Source organism: Chlorocebus sabaeus, chromosome 6 (genome assembly GCF_047675955.1).
Source record: "Chlorocebus sabaeus isolate Y175 chromosome 6, mChlSab1.0.hap1, whole genome shotgun sequence".
In the NCBI taxonomy this organism is placed as follows: domain Eukaryota; kingdom Metazoa; phylum Chordata; class Mammalia; order Primates; family Cercopithecidae; genus Chlorocebus; species Chlorocebus sabaeus.
In genome coordinates, this window is record NC_132909.1 from 60,260,135 (window position 1) to 60,281,893 (window position 21,759).

The window sequence follows — 21,759 nt, forward strand, 5'->3', positions numbered from 1 at the left end:
TTGGCCCATTTTACACATGGTCTGTGATGCTTTCCAGCAACAGTGGCAGAGCTGAGATGCGTGACGGGGACCACGCAGCCCGCAGAGCCCACGGGAGTGACGCTGGGCACCTCACAGCACTGGCCGGCCCTGCGGTGGCCATTCCCATCCGTCCTCTGCAGGACAGCCAGGCGGCCTGCCAGCTCTCAGTTCTGTTCACCGCGACCTGCACAGAGCAGATGCCCCAAGCCACGCACTGCAGAGGCAGAGGCCGGGCCACGTGTATCAAAAGCTGTGTTTAATGATCAGACTGAACGGCAGCAAGGCCACACGGACAGACGGAGTCAAGGACAGGACCACCGCCTCTGAACCCCTCCCCACTGGTCCAACGTCCAACACCAAAAAAGAGAGGTCCCCACCCTGTCCCCATGTACAAAATGGCTTCAGTGAAGGTGCCATTACGCCCTGGGAAGCTGGTATTTTCTGGAAGGGATCGGGGCTCACCCCTGCCACCCTCTGATGGGAACAGACCCGTGAGAGCGCAGCGCTCAGCAGTCCCCATGTGCAGCTGGGGCTGACTGACTGGACAGAAACAGATTCTGGACTCGAGTCTGGAGGCTGCGTGGACAGGGTGGGTGGCAGGCGGGAGCTGGGGCCCTGGCGCCGCAGACAGCCAGGGTGCAAGCTCTGTCGCTGCAGCCACAGGGAGCGCTGTTTCGGAAGTGCCCACGTGCAGCGAGGGGAGGATGCCAGGGCCTGGGGCCACACCTTGGTCAGCGAGCAGAGGATGCCGGGGCCTGGGGCCACGCCTCAGTCAGTTCCTGCATGGACGTCTCTGCCCCGGAGTCAGGAGAACCTCATCAGGGAGTAGACCACACCAGTGGCAGATGTCCTCGTGGGTTCCAGAAGCTCCTAGATGCTGCGTCCAGAGGGTTAAGAACCACGCACCAATGCCGCTGCCACAGGGAGAACCCAGGCCCAAGCCCCTCTCGGCGGAAAAGCAACACAGGGCCCACGCGGGGAGTGAGGTTGGGTGCCAGGAGCAGCCAGGACCTCACGCGGCCCAGTCCCTCCCTCCCAGGGCCCCAGGGACCCCCGAGGGCCTGACCCAGCCTGCCTGGCGCCTACCCCTGCTTGTCAGAAGGGCAGTCTGAGATGTCCACCCCACCAGGTGGCACCAGCAGGACTTCTAGAAGTTGCGACTGTTTATTAAAACGGGGAGGAGTGTGCAGGCACGGCCAGGTGCCCCCGGCTGAGGGCAGGGCGGGGCCTGAGCCAGGGGAACGGCTTGTCCACTCACTGCCAGCCTCGTTCACGCCCCGAAACCCTGCCCCACAGGCCTGTCTCAGCCAGCGTCAGGGTCCAGATGCCACCCCGGCCACCAGGCCATGTCCTAGGCTTGGAGGTGGCTTCCAAACCTCCCAGGGGCTCCGATCTGCTCGAGAGGGAAAAGCGATGCCTTCTGGGAGACAGAAAGCTGCTCCTCCGCCCGAGAACAGGATGCTGTGGGGAGGAAGGTCACCTGAAGGACGAAGCGGCCGGTGAGCACCAAGTGTGTCTGCGGCCGGAGTCCACCCACGCCTGCTCACTCATGTAGACGGCGCTTGAGGGTCTGCAGAGAGGCCAGGCAGGGCCTGCGAGGACGGACTCCAGTGGGGAGGAGGACGGACCCGCAGAGGGCTTGTGGCAGCCGGGCGAGCTTGGAGCAGCAGGCGTGCAGCCGGGGCAGCTGGGCTGGGCGCGGGCACGGACCACGGGGGTCTCGGCAAGGATGAGCACCATGTTGGGGCGGGTGGGGACAGCACAGGCCTCAGTGCCAGGTACAGGCATCTGTCCGTCTGTCTCCAGTGGGCGCCAGGCAGCTCCAACAACTTGGTATGGCGGGCACGGCAGCGAGCGTCTCACCCCTCCCCTAGGGCAAGGCGCCAGGCTGGGCTACCGGGCACGGCTGGGCCTGGTCCCGGCCCTCGGGTTCAGCCGGGCTCCCAGGCTCCCGCATGGGGGCTCCAGCCCCCATCTCCTCGGGCACACATGGTTCTGGGGGCTGCTCAGCAGGCTGGGGAGGCGTGGCTGGTTCTTTGCCGGGTGGCTGCGGGGAGAGCGGTGTGGCCGAGTCTTTGGGAGGCTGTGGGCTGTCGGCTGGCGCTGGGGCCCACGGAGATGGAGGTAGGACTTTCTACAGGAGAAGGGAGGCAGAGGTGAGGAGAAGACAGGGACCCAGAGGAGGGCCCTGGTAGGGGCCACGACACCCAGCACCCGCAGGCCACGGGGGCAGGGTTAAAATGCGGCGCCATCCCCAGGGGCTCTGGACCCAGGCTTGGGACAAGCAGAGGTGTCCCAAGGAGGGGGCCGGCTCCATGGCCCACGGGCACCCAGGACCCCGTCCATCTGCACAGGGGCCGCAGGAGGGGAACCCAAGGCCAGCAGAGGCTGGGAGCTGTGCAAAGCCCCTCCAAAGAGAAGCCTGGACTCTCCGTCTCTCGGCCCTGGGGCCTGGTCCCCCACTTCTCCTGAACTTTCTGAAATACCCATCAGAATGGGGAAACCGTTGGGGTGGGGGTGCTGGCCCCAGGAGACCTCTCCCTCGGGCCTGGTCTCAGGCCATGGTCCCATCTGTGGGGCCCATGAGCCTGGCTTGGCCCTGGAACCACAGCTCGGCCCAATGCACCACACCAGTGCGGCAGATGGGTGTGGTCTAACTTCCACAAAACATGACGCAGGCCCGCCACACGCGGCGGGCACCACTGAGAAGCGCGGCATCACCCGCAGAGGGAGGCCGGCTACGGGAGGAGCTGCACCGATGCCCAACAGCCTGAGGATCGCCCTGCGGCGCGGGGCTGCTCCCTGGGTGGTCATGGCCTCCGAGAGGCACTGCCCGGAGGGGCGGGGGCAGCTCTGGGGCGCAATGTGCCTGAGTCTCGGGAACCCAGGAAGTTACCCCTCTTGGTTAAGCGCCCCACAGCCCATTGGGAGGGGGGGGGTCCCACCCACTTCTCGTTTATAAAAATCACAAAAGCAGAACTGACATGGCGTTAAGCCCTCCCTGCGTCGCGCACGGTTAACCTTTGCCAGCCGCCCCCTGCCTCACCGAGGGGGACAGGGGACAGGGGACAGGGGACAGGGCTTCCACAGCCAGGACCAGCCTGCTCCCCTCGCACAGGGCTCTGCGGCCCCACTCCCAGTCGGGCGCCTCGCGCTCAGGAGGCGGCGACGGATGCCCAATGCCCACACAAGTGGGGCGCCAGTGACCGTTTTGGGGGAAGCAACTTTAGCAAGGACAGGGCACCCCCGGGGCCCACCCAGCACGTCCGTCCACCGGCGCCGCACGCGCACGACACCCAAAGCAGACGCTGCCGGGACCCTGACCCCGTCGCGGCCGCGGGGCTGCTGTGGCCGGAGGCCTCACTCAACTTGAACTCTAGTTACGGCTCACTAGGCGACTATTTCTCACAGTCAGAGCAAACTGGTATTCACCGCAAAGCCGCTGCCCGTCCAGAACACGCCCAGCTCCCGGCGCCAGAGTGCCACGGCGCAGCTTGTCACCAGCGTGCAGGGCACCAGGTAGAGGAGGGCGGGCTGGCCACGCTGCATCAGGGCCAACGCCACGAATGTCACCAGGAGGCCAACGCCATAGGCTGTGGGGACAGAAGAGGCATCACCTCAGCCAGGCAGGCCGGGGCCACCAGCCACTCCCCTGGGAAGAATGCGAGCGGGCTGGGCGCAGTGGAGGGCAGGGGTGTGCAAGGCCGGGAGAGGTAGAGCGGGGGTTCAGCCAGCAGGGCCACAGGCTCCTCGAAGTACATGGATCCTTCCGGCACCTCCTGGGCCGCACTCCCACCCTGCCCCAGCGGGGCCAGTGACAGGGGCGTGAGGGTCACCGAGGACATGGAAGGGGCAGGGCAAGGAGAGGGACAGGCAGGGGCAGGCTTCGGGCAGCTGCAGGACCGCGGGAGGCAGATGTGACAGCAGACGGGGCTGCAAGACACATCCAGGATGCAGTTTCTATGAACCTCTAATGAGAAAATCAGCCAAAGGTGAACACCTGTGCCTGACCACAAAACCCTTGGACACCGAGCTGGGGGCGTATCAAGTATGTTCTCAGGAGACACCCAGTCAAAGGTGTGGGGTCAAGGGGCACAGTGTCCCCCCACCGGCGCGGTGCCCCAGTCCCCTGAGAACACAGCCTGTGATTTACATGTGTGTGTGTGTAAGTACACAAACGTGCACGTGGCCACCCTTGGCACCCGCAGGGGAGGGCTGCCAGGACCCCCCTTGCTCACATCCCTGACGTAAACTTGTGCAGTGTCTGCCTAGAACCCACGCACGTCCTGCCGAACCACAAATCCCGGTAGGTTCCTACAAATACAAACACGACGGCACTGCGGGCGGTGGCTGTCCCACGGCACTGCTTAGGGAATACCGGCCCAAAAAATCCGGGTATGTTCAGTACAGATGCAATTTCTTTTCCCCAAATATTTTCAACCCACAGCTGGTGGAATCCACAGCTGCGGAACCCAGGGCTAGGGAGGGCCAAGTGGAGTACATGGGAGAGCACATGAGTGTGTGGAGAGAGAGAGAGAACGGAATCAAGCGAATGTGAGGAAATGGCCAGTCCCTCTGAGAACAGGGCACACAGGAGTTCTCTGTACCAACCCTGCAACTGTCATTTAAAATTTCAAAATAAAGCTCTGAGAAAATTAACTTTTTACTAGAACATTCTTAAAAAAGAGCCGCTGTGTCCAGCAAGCACACTGCTCCTGGCACTTTTTCTAACACTCATCTCTGTATTTCTGACACCATGCCCCAGGGAGCGTCCCTATTGGTCCATTTTAGACCATCCATGTGTCCATCAGCCATCATCGACAGATGGGGAGACAAACGGAGAGGTCTGGCGCCTATAAAATCTCAGTGGCTTCAATCTCAGGAATTACAGGGACAACTTGACAAATTATGCTTCAGGAGAGAGAAATCTCTGCCGCTGTGTTTTTATTTTTTCTTTCATTTTATTATTATTTTTTCGAGACAGGGTCTCACTCTGTTGCCCGATCATGACTCACTGCAGCCTTGAACTCCCAGGCTCAAGTGATCCTCCCACCTCAGCCTCCCGAGTAGCTGGGGCTACAGGCACATGTCACCATGCCTGGCTAATTTTTGTATTCTTCTGCAGACACAGGGTCTTACTATGTTGCCCAGGCTGGTCTTGAACTCCTGGGCTCAAGCGATCCCCCCACCTCAGCCTCCCAGAGTGCTGGGATCACAGACATGAGCCCCTGGGCCCGGCCTCAGCCGTGATTTTAAAGGATAATCATGAAGACAGTAAAATGGGGCGAGGGGAAAGCCAGGGTCACCTGCAGCTGCAGGAAGCAGGGGTGAGGGGACCACCACCAACCAAAGGGCACTGCAGGCCGGCCTGAGCTCTCCTGGCCCTGGGAGTGAACGTTAGGGAGCCATGTGGAGGGCTGGGTCGAGGGCGTGGCTCAGCAGAGGCGGCTCACCCTCCTGCCCGTGAACCAGAAAGCACCACAGCTTCTTAGGGCCGGCTGTGGTGGGGGAACATTTCTTAAAACAATGTCGCTCAGCAGAAAACGGCACTTTGTATAAACACTTTCATAACAACAGAAACAGTAGAAGACAAAACAAAGAAGAAAAAGACAAAAAGAGGAAAACAGAAAAGGAAAAGAACAGAACAGAACAATGGAAGCCAGGGAGAATGAGAAAGAGGGGGAAGGAGGCCGAGGCCCAGGCCCAGGCACAGGCCCAGGCACCCGAGCCCGGCTCCCAGAGCGGCCGGGGGTTAGGGTTAGGGGGTTACGGTTTAGGATTAGGGTGTCATGGTTATGGTGTTAGAGCTGGAGTTAGGGTTGGGGTTGGGGTCACGGTTAGGACAGAGGCTGAGTCAGGGCGGGGCCGGAGCCGGAGTGGCCAGCATGGGCTCGACCGAGGCACTTACCGACGGTGCAGGCCACGAAGTACACTCTGGGGGACTGTACCTGGACATCAAACCTGTGGCAGTAGGCCACCAGCAGCCCTGGGGGAGGCACACAGAGGAGGCTCGCCTGGGCCCACAGAGCCTTGGAGTGGGCGCTCCCTGGGAGCAGGCGGGCACCTGAGCACTTGTGGGCGCCATGGGCCTCTCTCTGCCCAGTGGCTGCTGTCATTTCACAGACAGGTCACACGCTTGCTCAGGACAGGGCTGCCAAGACTCTGTGGGTAAACTGAGTCCACAGTGAGAGCAAAGCCCAGGCAGACACACCTGGCAGGACCCTGGGGACACTGAGGCTGCAAGGGTACAGTCTCTGCCTTCAGAGCAACGTGAGCTCACTGGGACCCAGGCCCCAGCAAGGACCCCTGTGCAACCCTGAGCAGGATGGAGCGAGGCTGTCTGCAATCGGGAGGCCTTCCCTGCTCCCTAGGACCCAAAGCGTCCCTACCCCACCCAGGCAATGCCCTCGCTGCCCAGGCAAACAGGCCTCAACGGCCCCAACCTGCCCGACCCTGACCCTCAGGGCTTTATCTGCAGCCAACCGTGCGCAGGCCGCTCACTCCCAAAGGCAAACCAGTCACCCAGGGCCTTGCCCCACAACGCGAACCGTGTGCCCCGCCCGCCTCAGTACCCGGCACCAAAATGTCTCCGAAACCCAGGAGGGAGAAGGGCCGGTCACACAGAGCCAGAGGCGAGGAGTTCAGCCTGGGCACCTTCAGGACCATGGGCAGCTGCAAAGACGGGAAGAGGACAATGTCCTCCAGGATCCTCATCCAGCCGCAGGACGCCTCGAGCCCTATCCCTCTCCGCGCAACACCTTGGCCCATGGCAACCGGAGGCCCTGCGGTCAGAGGACGCACCTTCTCCCGGGTGGCTGAGTCCGAAGGCCCTGTGGCCACCTCCACCATGATGCTGCTGCCACTCTGCACAGAAGAGGGTTGAGTGAGGGAGTAGGGTGATGGGGTAGGGGGCAGGGGAGCGGGGTGATGGGGTGGGGGGCGGGGGAGCGGGGTGATGGGGTAGGGGGGGCGGGGGGAGCGGGGTGATGGGGTAGGGGGGGCGGGGGAGCGGGGTGATGGGATGGGGGGCGGGGGAGTGGGGTGATGGGATGGGGGGCGGGGGAGCGGGGTGATGGGGTGATGGGGCGGGGGAGCGGGGTGATGGGGTGGGGGGTGGGGGAGCGGGGTGATGGGGTGATGGGATGGGGAAGCGGGGTGATGGGGTGGGGGGCGGGGGAGCGGGGTGATGGGGTGATGGAATGGGGGAGCGGGGTGATGGGTAGGGGGGTGGTGGAGTGGGGTGATGGGGTGATGGGGGCAGGGGAGTGGGGTGATGGGTAGGGGGGCGGTGGAGTGGGGTGATGGGGTGATGGGGGCAGGGGAGCGGGGGTGATGGGGTGATGGGGGCAGGGGAGCAGGGTGATGGGTAGGGGGGGCGGGGGAGTGGGGTGATGGGAGTGATGGGGCGGGGGAGCGGGGTGATGGGATGGGGGCAGGGGAGCGGGGTAATGGGGTGGAGCGGGGTGCAGGCGGTTTCCTACCTTGGTCAGGAAGGGTGTGATGAACACGAAGAAGATGTCGTAGAGGAACAGCACCAGCAGCAGCAGTGTGCAGGCCTGCGGAGCCCATGGCTGAGGGCAGCCCTCACCCCAGCCTGTGCCTCCCCCACACCCCCTTCCACTCCCATCTCATGAGGCCCAGCGCCTCCGCCTGGGAGGAAGCCTTTAAAGGAACCCAGCAGAGCGCCAGTGCTGGGCCGCACCATGCAGGAGCAGCTCTGGAAGCAACATCAGGTCAGGATTTAAGGACAAAAGTTAGGCTTTCAGAGTCTCCGCATAACAGGAAGGAGGGGCAGGAGGGGCAGAGGGTGGAGGCCCATGCCACGCCCGGCTGGCTCTGGGGATACAGGGGGCCGTCCCGAGCATTCAAATGCCGCTCGCTTGGGGTCCTGTGGGGCCCTCATGGGAAGGTGGCCGCCTGGGGCTTGACAACATCCCCGTGCTCCTGGTACCATGGAGGCCAGTTCTTTCAGCCCTATTCCACCGCTCTCCCCACCACCTCATGCAGACATATGAGTTGCCCCTGCCGGGACCACCGCCGCGCAGTCACCCACCCAGGCCGCCTCGGCGGGGGCTTTGGGACCCAATCTTCAAGCTCCACCCTTCACAACAGGCCAAGGTGGCCGTAGCCAGGGCAGTGAGCAGGAGCACAGACCTGCAAGGACCACAGCCCCACATGGGCCAGGCGGGGGGTCGGCCCCCCACCACCCACGCTGCCCCATAGCCGCACCCTCCCCGCGCTCACCTTGAAGGTGGGCAGACGGATGGTCTTCAGCATGTAGAGGCAGAAGGCGATGCCCAGGGCGTCCTGAAGGACCCAGGCCCACCTGCAAGACAAAGCAGCATCCCTGCCGGGGCGGAGGCTGGCTGACCACCCAGGACGCCGTCTCCCACGAGCCACACACAGGCCTTCACTCTCAGCCAGCAGGCGGCCCTGCCGCACTTCCACCTGCCCCGGGGATGACCCTGAGGACCCCAGACCTGTGGGAGGACCCCTGCTGTTACAACTCCAGCAGGGCGGGCAGCACAGGCCCCACCCCAGGGCCCCCCTGCAGAAGCAGGTAGAGGAGCCCACCACTCTGCAGCCAGGACGGTGGACACAGGCCTGGCCGGCTGCATCCCCTCAGTCACTGTCCCCGGATGGCGGGTGCCAGGCTGGAGGCAGCGGCCAGGCACAGGGTGCATGTACAGGAAGGCTCGGGCACTGACCCCCTCCAAACTGTTTTTGTTTTTGAGATGAAGTCTCACTCTGTCGCCCAGGCTGGAGTTTGGTGGCACCATCTTGACTCGCTGCAGCCTCCACCTCCCAGGTTCAACAATTCTGCTTTAGCCTCCTGAGGAGCTGGGATCACAGGCGCCCACCACAATGCCAGGCAGATTTTTTTTGCATTTTTGGTAGAGATGGGGTTGTCATGTTGGCCAGGTTGGTCTCAAACTCCTGACCTCAAGTGATCTGCCCGCCTTGGCCTCCCAAAGTGCTGGGATTACAGGCACGAGCCACCGCGCCCAAACTGTTTATTAAAGTAAAACTTGTGCCACACCAGGTTTCCTTGCAGAACCTCTGGGTCCACAGTAGGTGGGGCTGCCATGCAGTTGGTGCCCTGGAGCAAAGCACAGAACCGCCTCCTGAACAAGGCCACAGCCCCTGCAGCCAGCTGCAACCTTGACTCTCTCCCAGCCCCATGAAGCCCCAGTGTCCCCGCTGGCCCCTGCCCCCATGGAGGCTCTGCCTGCCACTTGCTGGACGAGCTGCCCAGCGCTCCTCAGCGTCTCAAACATCAAAGGCTTCATTTGAAAATGGGATAAAAACATCTCCAGGGCAGGGCGGCTGCTAAGAACAGAGGCCTCCATGGAGACGCTGGAACAGTCAATTCCAGGAGCCACACGCCACAAGCACCCAGAGAACTGTGGCCAGTTATTTTTTCTGATTTTATGTTATTTCTTAAATAGAGAGGGGCTCTTGCTTGTTGCCCAGGCTGGTCTTGAACTCCTGGGTAAAGTGATGGTCCTGCCTTGGCCTCCCAAATGTTGGGATCCCAGCCGTGAGCCCCTGTGCCCAGCTGACTGCAGCCTGCTCTAACTTCACGTGACGGAATGAGTTTCCTGGCTTGGAAATAACTGAAAGGATTCATTTTCCTTTTGTGTACAAAGGATTCAAAATATTTTCACGTCTTCCTTCTGCCAGTTAAACGTGCCGCGGCTCCAATACACACCAAAGCCAAGCGCACTTGGCTGCCTTGGGAAAAAGCCGAGAGGAAGTGCCAGACGGTATCAGTGACAGTGGCAGGAGCCAGGCGGGGACAGGCCAGCTCCGTCCTCCCAACACAGTGCCAGGCGCTCGGCATCGTCGAGGAGGCCTGGATGGCAGGAGGCAGCCACAAGTCCAGGCCGCGTAGGAGCTGAGCAAGGAGGGAGCAGTGCCTGCCCCACCTCCATCACTGCTCAGAGGCCGTGGCAAGCATGACCAAGAGGATTGGCTGCCCTGGAGCCCACACCCTCGTCCTCGGGCCTGCAGTGCGCACGTTGGTGCCAGAGACGGGGACAGCAGGGAACAGACTGGCTCTGGGCAGTGATGCCCTGCACAGGAGTCCCATCCAGGCCTGCTGGAGGACGTGGCTCCCGGCCACAGAGGCTCTGACCTCTCCTCCCAGATTCCAGTCAGGGTTCCCATGACACCCACACAAACCCAGGTGAAATGACCCCACGGCCCCATCAGGGCAGCCCAGGGCCAGGGCTTTTCATAACATGGTCCTGAAGCGGCTCCAGGCTGGGGCAGCCTCCAGGGAGGGCAGCGAGTCAGGGCCCCAGGAGCCCTGTGGGAGGGAGCATCTGAGGATGCCACCGCCCGCCGGGGCCAGGGGGAGGCAGCACTTACTGGTCCTCATTGCGGAAGACACCCCACACTACGCTGACAGCCACGCAGAAGAGCGCCAGGAGCAGCATGCGGGCCTGCGGGCGCTTGTGGAAGTAGGGCAGGCTGTTGTTGGGGATCCTGGGGGGCACGGGGCAGTCAGAGCCAAGCCCACCAGCCCCCGGCCTCATCCCACTGCCCACCACCCTCGGGCCCTGCCCAGGCACCCCCTCCAGAGTGGCAGCCCCACTCTGTCCTCCTTATTAAACTCCACATCCCCGCACGATGACAACAGTAGGCACCCCAAGGGCAGGGCAGAGCCTGGCCCAGAAAGGTGCTGGGGGGCCACTGGCTGCACCCACAGAGCCCCTCGCCTGCGCTGCACCCCTCGCCCGAGGCCCTGCCTGCTCCAGGCTTCCCGCCTCCTCACCCAGGGACAGCAACCCACAAAGGTCTCCCCTGGGCGAGCCCGAGTCCTAGACCCAGGTCTGATCTTGCCGGAGACGCCCCCGGAGCTCCCTTTACCCCTAAGAGCCAGGCCAAGCTCCGTGCTGTGGGAAACCTTCTGGGTTCCCTGGAGAACCCTGGTGCCCTCCCATGCCCCGGCCAGCCTGCCACCTGGGGCAGGGTTCCTGGGGACAAGAGCACCCTCCCCCCGCCACCCCCGGTGCCTGGCTGCTGGCGGGCTCCGTTGATAGCTCGCCCGGACTCTGCCCTGCTCCTGGGCCTTGGAACCACAGTCAAGTGCTGAGGAAGCGCCTGCTGTGGACTCTGAGCTACACTGCACCATGGGGGCTATGGGGCGGCAAAGGGGCCGTGGTCATCACTGCACAGAGTCAGGCACGTCGGGGCCAGCGAGGCAGCCTCACCTGCACTTGCCGAAGGGCAGCCGCCGCACACAGGGCGCCAGGCAGCTGTACAGGCCGGTGGCGGAGGCCAGGCAGAAGATCCCGATGACCACGTACACTGCAGGGGCAGGGCCGTGAGGCCAGGGGCCAGGCCCGCACGCCACCCTCCCTCCCTCAGGGCCGGCTGCATCTCCACGCCGCGGCCCACCCACCCGGGGCCGCGCACCGAGGAGGTCATAGAAGTAGTAGAGCAGCACCAGCATGGAGCAGCACATCACCACGAACACACAGGTCATCACTGGCGTCACGTCCACCGCCTCGTCCTCCTGCTTCTCGGGCCCGTCGTCGCGCTTGTGCTTCATGTACCTTCTTGGGAGACACCATGGGGTCACGGGGCGCTGGGGCCGGCTGGCCTACACGGGGCCCAGGAGTCCACAGCCACCCGGGGCAATGCGGCAGAAAACCCAGGAGCAGGAGGGGACCCGGGGGACTGAAGTGCAAGGAACTGCCCCAAACGTCCCCAGGGCAGAGGAGACCACACCGCAGAGGGTGGCCGGGCTCCCGTCCCTGGGTTGAGCTGGGGCGGCCACTAGGCCGGGCCAGAGGCTGCTGTGCGGGTTCTGCATAAAGAGCCCTGGACATGGGGCCTTCCCAGACCCGGGCGGCTGGGCAGGAGAGGGCAGCTAGCCCCAGCCACCTGCCCACCCTGCACCTGCCACGCCCGTACCTGCCACATCCACACCTGCCCAGCCCCGCACACCCACCGGGTCCCCGGAGCCCACCCCAGCAGCAAAAGAGCCTGATTCTGTCCCAGGACCTCCTGAGGAAGAAAGGAAGGGCTCCACGGGGCGAGCCATGCCTGCCCAGGCCAAAGCGCTCACTGCTATTCCGGATGGGAAGACTGGCCGTCCCAACCCGCGTCAGAGCCGCTCGCCCACCCGCCCGCCCATCACAGCCCACGCAGGGCGCAAAACTCACTTCTTCACGTCCCGACTCCCGGCCCAGTAGCCACCGATGGCGACAGTGCCCACGGCCATGATGAAGATGATGACCATGTTGTAGTCCAGCACTGGCTCATGAGGCGCGTACAGCGCCACCCTCACCATGCGGCCGAAACGCTGCCTCAAGGAACACACCAGGGGCAGGCATCAGAGCCACCCGCCAGCCACGGGTCAGCGTGCAGCGGTGGGCTATGGGGCTGGGGCTGGAGACCCTGGCCTGCAGGGGCCACGCCTCACCCACCACCCTGGCACAAACCCCCCCAGCAGCCAGCCCGAAGCCCCCGCCCCATCTCCTCGGGAGCGCGGGTCTCAGCAGCGGCAGACCTACCCTGAAGATGTCCAACATGTCTTTGTAGCTGAGCAGGGCCACAGGAATGCCAATCTCATCATACTGCGTCTTATTGCCCCCCGGGGGGACCTGGGGGCCCAGAGGAGGGAGCGGCAGGCATCACCCGCAGCAATGCGTGGGCCCCCAGCTCTGTGCCCATTGCCTCCTCTCCTGGGACCCTCATTCGAGGCTCAGGCCAGGATGGGGGCGCCTATCTGCTCCCCCTCTGCACCTTCTTCACCCGACAACAGGGCCCCGGGCCTAAGACAGCCAATCACTCCCTCAGCCGTGGGACTCCCTAACCGCACACACACGTCCTGAGTGACACTTGTCACAGCCCACGCCTGCCCACTAGGCCACCCTGAGCCCCACACCCACTGAGGGCCTCTCAATGACGACGGCAGCACGTGCAGACGGGGATGACACCCTCGGCTCTGCCCGGCCTGCTCTGGCCTCAGCCCTGAGACCCTGCCCCAGGCCTCCCTAGGTGGCCAGGCTCAGGCTGCAACGCTGGTGGGGGCAGCCCAGAGCCACAGGCAGGGCTGTGAGGGAATTCCTGCACTCCGTTTTCTTCTTACCCCAAAACTACACTTCAGGGGCGCCGTGCACCCTGCCCAGCCCAGCAGTCAGCGTGTCCCCTGCTGTGACCAGCCTTGCCAGGCCCCCAGCTCTCAACCACAGCCCGTTTCACAGAAGATGGAAAAGGGGCTGGGCTTCAGGCCACCTGGCTGGGACCACACAGGTAAGCACAGCCGGCACCAGCGTCCCCAGAAGGGACCAGTTCAGGGCCAGGCCATCTGCTCCGCAGAAGACACCCCAATCCCCTCCCCACGGAGTGTGTGGTTTCCCTCACCACTGGGGGCTGCTTTAGGACAGGCACCCAACAAGACCACGGCCAAAGTTCCACACCCCCGACCAGCAGCACAGAAAGAACAGACTCATCTTTGCCCTCCCCACAGCCACACTCAGCCCGGATCCTCCCCACAGAGGGCCTGCCTTTGGCGAGAAATCAGAAGACCAGCCCCTGCCGCTGCTGCCTCCTGCATCCCCCTCCTGCCCCTGAGAGCTGGCTCGGTGGTGGGGGCGCAGGGCCGTACCAGCCTCTCCCTGCTGACGATGAGCAGCCCGCGTGCTCCGCTGCCCTGGGCCAGCCTCACTTTCTCATAGAAGGTGCAGTTCCCCCGGGCCACCAGTGGGATCTGGTTGCCAAAGCCGTGGGCAGGGAGGTCCGCTGCGGAGCAGAGCAGGGAGGCCGTCCAGTTGCGCAACTGCAGGAAAGACTGGAAAGGCCAGGGCACGGTTTCGTCTCACATGATGTGAGTCACCAGGAGGACCCAGCTGCCCCTTCTCCCACCCGAAGCCTGCGCCGAGTTAGATCTCGGCTCTCGCTTAAAGCCCCGCATGGCCTCAGCCCCACCTAGGCAGAGCCATCCCTACAGTGGTTCCCACAGCAGGGCGCTGGGCGACGGGTTGGGCTGCCTCATCTGAGCAGGGCCGGAGTCCTCACAGACAAGGCTGTCCCCTGACACTTGAGCCACCCTGCGAGCCATCACAGCTCACTCAGCAAGACCGAGTGGGTCCCCACCACAGCCCCACCACAGCCAGGTATCTGTGAGAAACGGGAGGGGTTCCAGTGTGCGGAGAGCAAGGCCCCAACTCTCAGCAACCTCACAGCCCAGGAAGGAAGCCAAGACACACGTGCGCTTGCACACACACGCGCACACAGCCAGGCCAGTGCGCACACACACACGCGCTTACCCACAGCCAGGCCGGAGCACATGACACACACACGCACACACCCACCGCCAGGCTGGAGCACACACACTCACGTGCACACATACCTATTACACACGCACGCACACACACACGAATTCACACAAACGCACTCAGGCACGTGCACATACCTATGACACATAAGCTCACACGCACACACTCATGTACACACACGAACTCAAAACACACAGGCACACACATCCACACACATCCACACAACCTATTATGCACACGCACACACATATACACCTATTACACATGCACAGACACATGCACATATCCACAAACATATCTATTACATGGTTACATGCTTACACACACCTGCACACACACACACATGCACTCACACACCCACACAGAAACCTACTGCATGCATGCTCACACACGTGCACAGACATACACACTCAGACCCATGCACATGCCCCACACACCTATTACACACGCTCACATGCACACATGTGCTGACACACACACACACACTAAGGTACATACATGTCCATGCACATGTCTATTACACATGTGCTCACACACACACTCAGGCATGTGGACACATACACTCATGCAAACTCACATAAACATGCACTCAGACACGTACGCATGTGCAGGCACGTACCAATTACACACATGCTCACGCACACGCTATGAACAAAGCAGACAGGAAGATGCTAGCACCTCTTGGCCGACAGGCCTCGAGGGATCCAGGAGGGGGCAGGACACAGTGGGAAAGGACGCGGGGCCTGAGGGAAGCAGTGGAAAAGGAGGCGGGGCCTGAGGGAGGCAGGGTCTGAGGGACACAGTGGGAAAGGAGGCGGGGCCTGAGGGAAGCAGTGGAAAAGGAGGCGGGGCCTGAAGGAGGCAGGGTCTGAGGGACACAGTGGGAAAGGAGGCGGGGTCTGAAGGACTCAGCAGGAGAGGTGGGGCCTGAGCAATGCAGTGGGAAAGGAGGCGGGGCTTGAGGGACTCAGTGGGAAAGGAGGCGGGGCCTGAGGGACTCAGTGGGAAAGGAGGCGGGGCCTGAGGGACTCAGTGGGAAAGGAGGTGGGGCCTGAAGGATGCAGTGGGAAAGGAGGCGGGGCCTGAGGGACACAGTGGGAAAGGAGGCAGGGCCTGAGGAACATGGTGGGAAAGGAGGCGGGGCCTGAGGAACATGGTGGGAAAGGAGGCGGGGCCTGAGGGAAGCAGCGGAAAAGAAGGCAGGGACTGAAGGATGCAGTGAGAAGGGGGCAGGGCCTGAGGGATGCAGTGGAAAAGAGGGCGGGGCCTGAAGGATGCAGTGAGAAGGGGGCAGGGCCTAAGGGATGCAGTGGAAAAGGAGGTGGGGCCTCTGAGGGAGGGAGGGACCCACCCAGCAACCGGTGTTAGTGCCCCAGTCGGGAAGATGGTGAAAGGAACAGGTCTCGTCCCCGAGACCCCACTGTGCCCTCTGCTGTCACTCCTCCAAGGACCCCTCTGTCCGGGCCCACTAGATGGGGACCCCAGCATGGAGAAATAGAGACCCTTGTCCAACCACATGGGGCTCAGCCGGTGCCTCTAGGTTTGCATCCCAAGGCCCTATGGACAGCCTGCATTGATGACCAGGGTTGGGGAGGCCCAGGGGAACTAGGGGCTACCCAAGAGTCCCCCAGACCTGGCCAGGGCCTGCCTCTCGCCTCTGGATCTTTCCTGCAGCCCTGACTGGATGAGTCTCTAGAGCCCTGGGGCCCACGCATGCCCTCCGCGGCGGCGCCCGGCTGGCGGGTACTTACCGCCTTGCTGAGGTCATGCGGCAGATGGGCCCACTGTGGGTTGTAGAGGATGCAGTAGTCTTTGCCTCTGGGGCCCCCAGCCTCGGAGACCACATGCACCATGCCGTACTCACAGGTCACCTGCGGGACAAGGCCGGCGATCAGAGCCACAGCACGGGACGCGTGGGGCTACACTGCCCCACGGGAAACAGGCCCGAGGAGACGCGGATGCCTCCAGGAAGGGCACCCGTGTTGACGAGGTCATCTAGGATGCCTCCCCGTCTCGACAGGACAGACAGGGATGTGATGGTACATGGTTTATGGCAAAGACGCAGACCAGCTCACCTTCCTCAGGGGGCCCCAGGCTGGTGACCATGAGTGTGTCAGGTCACCTCTCTGTGGCTCCCGAGTTTCTGCACCAAAAAACAGGGATCGCATCACCTCCTGGACCTCCCAGGACCAGTGGGCACGGTGGGAGAAGGACAGCCGAAGGCAGAGCCCTCAGCAGGGAAGAAGGGCAGGGCCCCAGCGGACCTGGCCCTGGGCTTGGGCGGGAGGCCTGGACAAGCCTCCACACCCCCCCAGGTCTGAGTGGCCTTTGACCCACAGCCCCATGAGCACTGCCTATCGACTGGCGCTCCAGGGGCACAAGGGGGTCCAGGCACATAATGGGTCCCAGACCAGGGGGATGGATCCCAGGTTGGCCGGCACCCCTCAGCTCCTGCTGGAAGAATAGCAGGAAGCAGCTGAGCCTAGGGGCCTACGGGCACTGGGTCCTGAGTGGGACAGGCTGAGGTTTGCCACAGGTCACGCTGCCACCAGCAGGACAGACAGCGTCATGTTCCCCACAAAGCCCCAAACCAGCAGAGTCCAGCACAGCAGCTCCCATTTCCTGGGAGGGAGAAGGAACAGCCAGCCAGGGCTTCAAGTTCGTGCTCTCCAGCCTGCAGCAGCGGCTCAGAGAGGGCCACAGGGAGAAGTCCGGATCCTCTGGCAGGAGCCCCTGACACGGAACGGGCACGAGTGGCCAAAGCCTGCCGAGAGGAGCAGGGGTGGTGGCCCACCGCACCGGGACAGAGTGGGCCCAGGCCCTTGCTATGCTCTCAAAATGAAGTAAGGGGCAGGACCAGGCCCCGAAGCCCTGGAGGCCTCCCAGGAGGGTCACGGAGTAGACGGGCCTGGACCAGAAGGGCTGAGCCCCGCCTCCTCAATCCAATGTTTAACAGAGCAGGATGGAGCTATGAGGAAAGACGCAATTCCATATGCAGGAAGCCGGTGCTGTTCACCACACTTCCCACCGCGGGACCACTGCAGACCCTGAGGGGCTCTGGCCTAAGCAGAGCCACAGTTCTCCCAGCAGAGCCCAGTGCAGTCCAGCCGCCCGCACCTACCATCCCCACCTTCCTCCTGCTCCCCTGCCCAGGGCCCCCACCCAGCAGCTCTCCATCTCGTGAGGACACCAGTCACCAGAGGGTCTCACAGGGACGGGGCCCAGGTCCCAGCTGCTGCGTCACACTGCAGACCCTCAGAGGGGGCCCCCAGGGGAGCCCGGCCTGCACAGGAAGGAGGGGTCCCAGGAGAAAAGCCATGTGCCAGGGACCAGGGAGGCCCACCCCGCACCCTAGGCCCGCCTGTTCTCAGGAGTGCCCAGCCCTCGGCCTTCCAGGGCCGCAGGGCCCATCTGCACGCTGCGGGCTCCTGGGCCAGGTTGTAAACCTCCCAGACAGAAAGACAGCCACACCCCCTGGCCCCCAGGGGACCTGCCATGGAAACAAACAGGCCACAGCCATTCACCTCATCAGGAACAGGATGGCAACATATCTGGAGGGGGACTGAGCCGTGCACCGAAAAGGTCAATGCCACAACGCCACAAGGGCCCACAGTGCAGAAGCAGCTCTGCCAAGCTGGAGCTGGGGAAGGGGAGCTCTGGCTTGGCTAAAGGTCCCGACGGTCCCTGATACCAGACACCAACCCCAGCACACGGGCACAGACTGGCTCTCCAACAGCCGGGCCCTCACTGAAATCACACAAGGGCTCCGGCCTGGTCTGGGAGCATCTTGATCAAGGCCCTGGCGACCTTGGGGTGGCAGCATGGTGAAAGCCCACGGAGCCCCAGTCTCCACAATCAACTGGGGGTCTCATAGCACTTGGCTAATGCTGCTTCCTTCCCACACCTGCCCCAGCCCAACTCCAAGCACCTCCCGTGTGACCCTCCCCCAGAGCCGAGGCAGAGTCAGGAGCCCTTTCTTTCCAGTTCTGCCCACCAGACTGCCTTCCCTGAGAGCAGCCCTTAGTCTGGCCCTGGGGCCGAGCCCGGAGGGTGCTCCTTACAACACAGCCCCACAGTGTTCAGAACCCCTCGCACCTACTCCAGGAGGAATGTTATGGGTCACGGCAGAGGCCAAGAATCCATAGTCCGGCCCACCTTCTGTGTTTGTAAATAAAGTTTTATTGGAACACAGCCAAGCCCATTCCTAAGGAAGAGTCTCTGGCTCTAGAAGTACAACAGGAGAAACCAAGCATCCACACCACGGGCCACATGGGCCACAGAGTCCAGCAAAACTACTGTCTAGCACTTCCCAGAAAACACTTGCCAAGCTCTGTTCTATGGGATCAGGGACTTTGGTGAAAAGTGTCTTTTGTGTAAAATGGGAACCGACAGAACTGCTTCTCTGCTTCTGTCTAAAAGGGTCATTTAAAAGCACAAAAGCACATTCATGCATTTTCCTCTCCACAATTCGCAAAACTGGTTTTCTGTTAAAAAAACAAGCCTATGCTTCTATCAAAGGCCAGAGAACGCAGCGGCGTCTCACCAGGAAGTTTCCTCATCTGCTGAGTTAAAGAAACTGGGAACAATTAGTCCAACGGCCACAGCTCTGAGGGCCCTGAGTTTTAGTCAGGCCCGCCGAAATTTGGAGGAGCAGAAAAAGCTCGGGCTACAAGGACAGGCTCAAAGCCCAGGCCTTGACCTCCAAATCCTTCACAAATGGCAGCTCAGATGCTTCGCCACTGCACACTGGTTTAGAAACTTCTAGGCTTAGAAACCTTGCTTCGAAGTGAGTGTAAAAGCATCCATGTCAAGGGCCTTTGAAACAGGCCAGTGAGTCCAGGCCGGGAGAGCCTCCCTTCTGGGAACGCAGGAGTTCCAGGAGCCAGGCTGGGTCCAGACAGGGCCACCAGCTCCAGCTCAGATCTGCTGAGGAATGGGCTCCATGGGGTGGGGGAGGGGAGGTGTCTCATTGAGGAGGTCACTTCCTTGCTCAGGGTCACAGAATGGTAGCAAGCGAGTCGAGGACTGTCACCAAGCAGGCTTCTGCCCAGAGAACTAGTCTCATACTGGGCAATCGGACTCAAATGTCCACTGCCGCGAAGCACCGCCCCCCAACAGGGACGGGCCTCTCAGGGTGTATTTACAACCAGGATTCTGGGAAGGCCAGGAGCACCTGCTCTCTCACGTCCCTCTGACACGTCCTTTGACTCCCCACCCTCCAGATAAAGCTCACACTCCTCAGCCCGCCCAGGTTAAAGTCCATGCACCCCAGCACAGAGAGCCTTCCACAACCTGGTTTCCACCAGGCGGCCTATCATCCAGCCTAAGAGGCCAAATGCTCTGCCTTCACTCTCTGCCTGGGGCCACTCGCACCACTCCCCTCCTCTGTGTCCCTGCTCCAGCATCCCTCCACAGCCCACCCCCCAGGACCTCCTTGGTGGTGACATCTTTCAGGGTGTAAATCCTCCCTTCCAGCATTGTTCCACCCTAGACTCCAGCCACAGCCCACCCCTTGCCAACCCCAAATCACCTGCTAGCTCTCACACCTCCCAGCCCCCGCTCATGCTGCTTCTGGTGCTTCCAACACCCTTCCCCTCCTGCCGACCCGGCAAACTCCTACTCATGGCTCAGAACACCTGCTTCAGGGCATGGTGGCTCACGCTTGTCATCCCTATACTTTGGAAGGCCGAGGTAGGTGGATCACCTGAGGTCAGAAGTTTGAGACCAGCCTGACCAATGTGGTTAAACCTCGTCTCTACTTAAAAAAAAAAAAAAAAAAATAGCCAGGTGTGGTGGCGTGCACCTGTAATCCCAGCTATTCGAGAGACTGAGGTGGGAGAATTGCTTGAACCGGGAGGTAGAGGTTGCAGTGAGCTGAGATCGCACCACCGCACCCCAGCCTGGGAGACAGAGCGAGACTCCGTCTCAAAAAAAAAAAAAAAAAAACCACACCTGCTTCGGAAAAGCAAACTGAGTCCCTCCCTCCACAGCGTTCTATGATCTTTCTTCCACCTTTGGCTTTCCTCCTCCTTCCAAATGTCCGGGGTCTCTAGGTCCCTGGCCGCAGAATGGGGGGAGTCCAGGGGGCTGACAGGGCAGCTGGGGGTGGAGGTGGGGTTCGCAGAAAGCTTCTGAGGGGGCCCTCCAGCCTTGCAGAGACCACGGGCGTTTCAGGGTAAGAGAAAAGACTAGACAACGAAGCTCCTGCAATGAGCTGCAGGCTCCCCTGGCGCCAGGTCACAACTGGACAGCACGTTCATCCAGATGCGACATGGTCTGACATACTTTGAAAGGGTCACTCCTGCTGTGTCGAGGATGGACTGGGGATGTGGGGGACAAAGGCAGCCACAGCAGGGGGATGGCAGTGGGGCTGGAGGAGTGGAGACTAAGAAGGAGTCCGGTGGCGGCGACGCCTTAAGAGAACTCTGAGAGAGGAGTGAAGGTTAAGGGCCGCATTTGTGAGGCTGCTCCGGGTTCCATTCCCTGAGCCACCAAACTCAGGTAAGAGGGAAGATTTGGAATTAAGAAAATAAAAGATGCAGTTAACGACAGTGCGATCTCGTAGACTGTCCCCACTAGAACCTGACACTCTACATCAAAGGATACACAATGAACATAAGGAACGTGTGCTGGCCCTAGGTGCTGGTCACCCTGGGGTAGCATCTCCAGAATCCACACCATAGTCGACCCCCCTTCTCCAGACGAGCAACTGACGCTCAAAGCAGGGAATTCCCTCGTCCAAGGTCACGGAGTAAAAGATGGAGCGGGGATACGACCCCAGTGCAGGGCTGGGCTCTCGGCCGCTCCAGGATGCTGGCCAGTCACTGGGGGACGCGCGGGACGCCTCTGGGTTCCCCCACCGCACCCCCTAGGGTGAGGTTAGCTTAGCACCGGGCCGTTCCGCCTAAAGGGAAACTGAGGCTCGGAGCGGGGTGGGCGGCCGCCTGCCCAAGGCCACAGAGCGGGAGACAGGCGTCCCCCGCGGCGGCTGGAGACCCCGAAACGGACAAGCAGAACCGGAGGGTGGAGGGGGCACAAACTTCAGGCCCGGTGGGAAGTGAGAGGCGCTGCAGCGGCGGAGGGCCTCCGAGGCGGGGAAGGGAGAGGAGCCGGGGACAGCCCCGCAAGGTCACGGCCGGGCCCCGGCACCGCCGGCCGACAACGAGGGGACCGCGGATCCCCGAGGCTGGACCCCCAAGACGGGCCAAGAGGGGTCGTTCCTGCGCGTAGCCTCGGGGCCGAGAGGCCGAGGGGCCGCAGCCTGCGGTGCCGTCGGGACCGGTGCCGCGCTCACCTGGGCCGCGAGGAGCAGAAAGGCCGCCACAAGCCGCGCCAGCGCAGCCGCCGCCACCGCCGCCATGTCGGCCGGTGCCCGCCGCAACCGTCGGCAGATGTTTCCCAGCAACGCCCCGAGACCCCGGGCCACACATGCGCCGCGCATGCG

At 62.3% G+C, this 21,759-nt stretch overlaps 1 protein-coding gene across 5 annotated transcripts; it reads right to left on the bottom strand.

Moving 5' to 3' along the window:
- Positions 1-256: 256 nt before the first annotated feature.
- Positions 257-21,757, bottom strand: SPPL2B (signal peptide peptidase like 2B). 5 transcript variants are annotated; one of them, XM_007994681.3, is made up of 15 exons: positions 21,610-21,756; positions 16,067-16,186; positions 13,646-13,828; positions 12,549-12,638; positions 12,198-12,337; positions 11,446-11,585; positions 11,241-11,337; positions 10,396-10,512; positions 8,266-8,347; positions 7,503-7,577; positions 6,823-6,885; positions 6,594-6,693; positions 5,930-6,007; positions 3,454-3,614; positions 257-2,155 (listed from the first exon to the last, which is right to left on the bottom strand). In XM_007994681.3, the coding sequence occupies exons 1-15, from the start codon at positions 21,754-21,756 to the stop codon at positions 1,892-1,894; spliced, it is 1,857 nt and encodes a 618-aa protein (XP_007992872.1). In that variant the 3' UTR covers positions 257-1,891. The 5 variants fall into 5 exon arrangements, 4 of the variants coding, with proteins under 4 accessions (XP_007992872.1, XP_007992871.2, XP_007992873.1 ...); XM_007994680.3 differs by having other exon boundaries at positions 11,446-11,588; positions 21,610-21,755; XM_007994682.3 differs by having other exon boundaries at positions 2,046-2,155; positions 3,391-3,614; positions 11,446-11,588.
- Positions 21,758-21,759: the final 2 nt, after the last annotated feature.

What these genes read in the sequence shown, in the direction of transcription:
- SPPL2B (XM_007994681.3), bottom strand. Translation starts at nt 21,756, where the DNA reads ATGCGCGGCGCATGTGTGGCCCGGGGTCTCGGGGCGTTGCTGGGAAAC. An exon ending in GTCTTCCGCAATGAGGACCA is followed by an intron (nt 8,348 to 10,395) that starts GTAAGTGCTGCC and finishes TTTGTCTTGCAG; the next exon opens with GTGGGCCTGGGTCCTTCAGG. An exon ending in ACTCAGCCACCCGGGAGAAG is followed by an intron (nt 6,694 to 6,822) that starts GTGCGTCCTCTG and finishes CCGTCTTTGCAG; the next exon opens with CTGCCCATGGTCCTGAAGGT.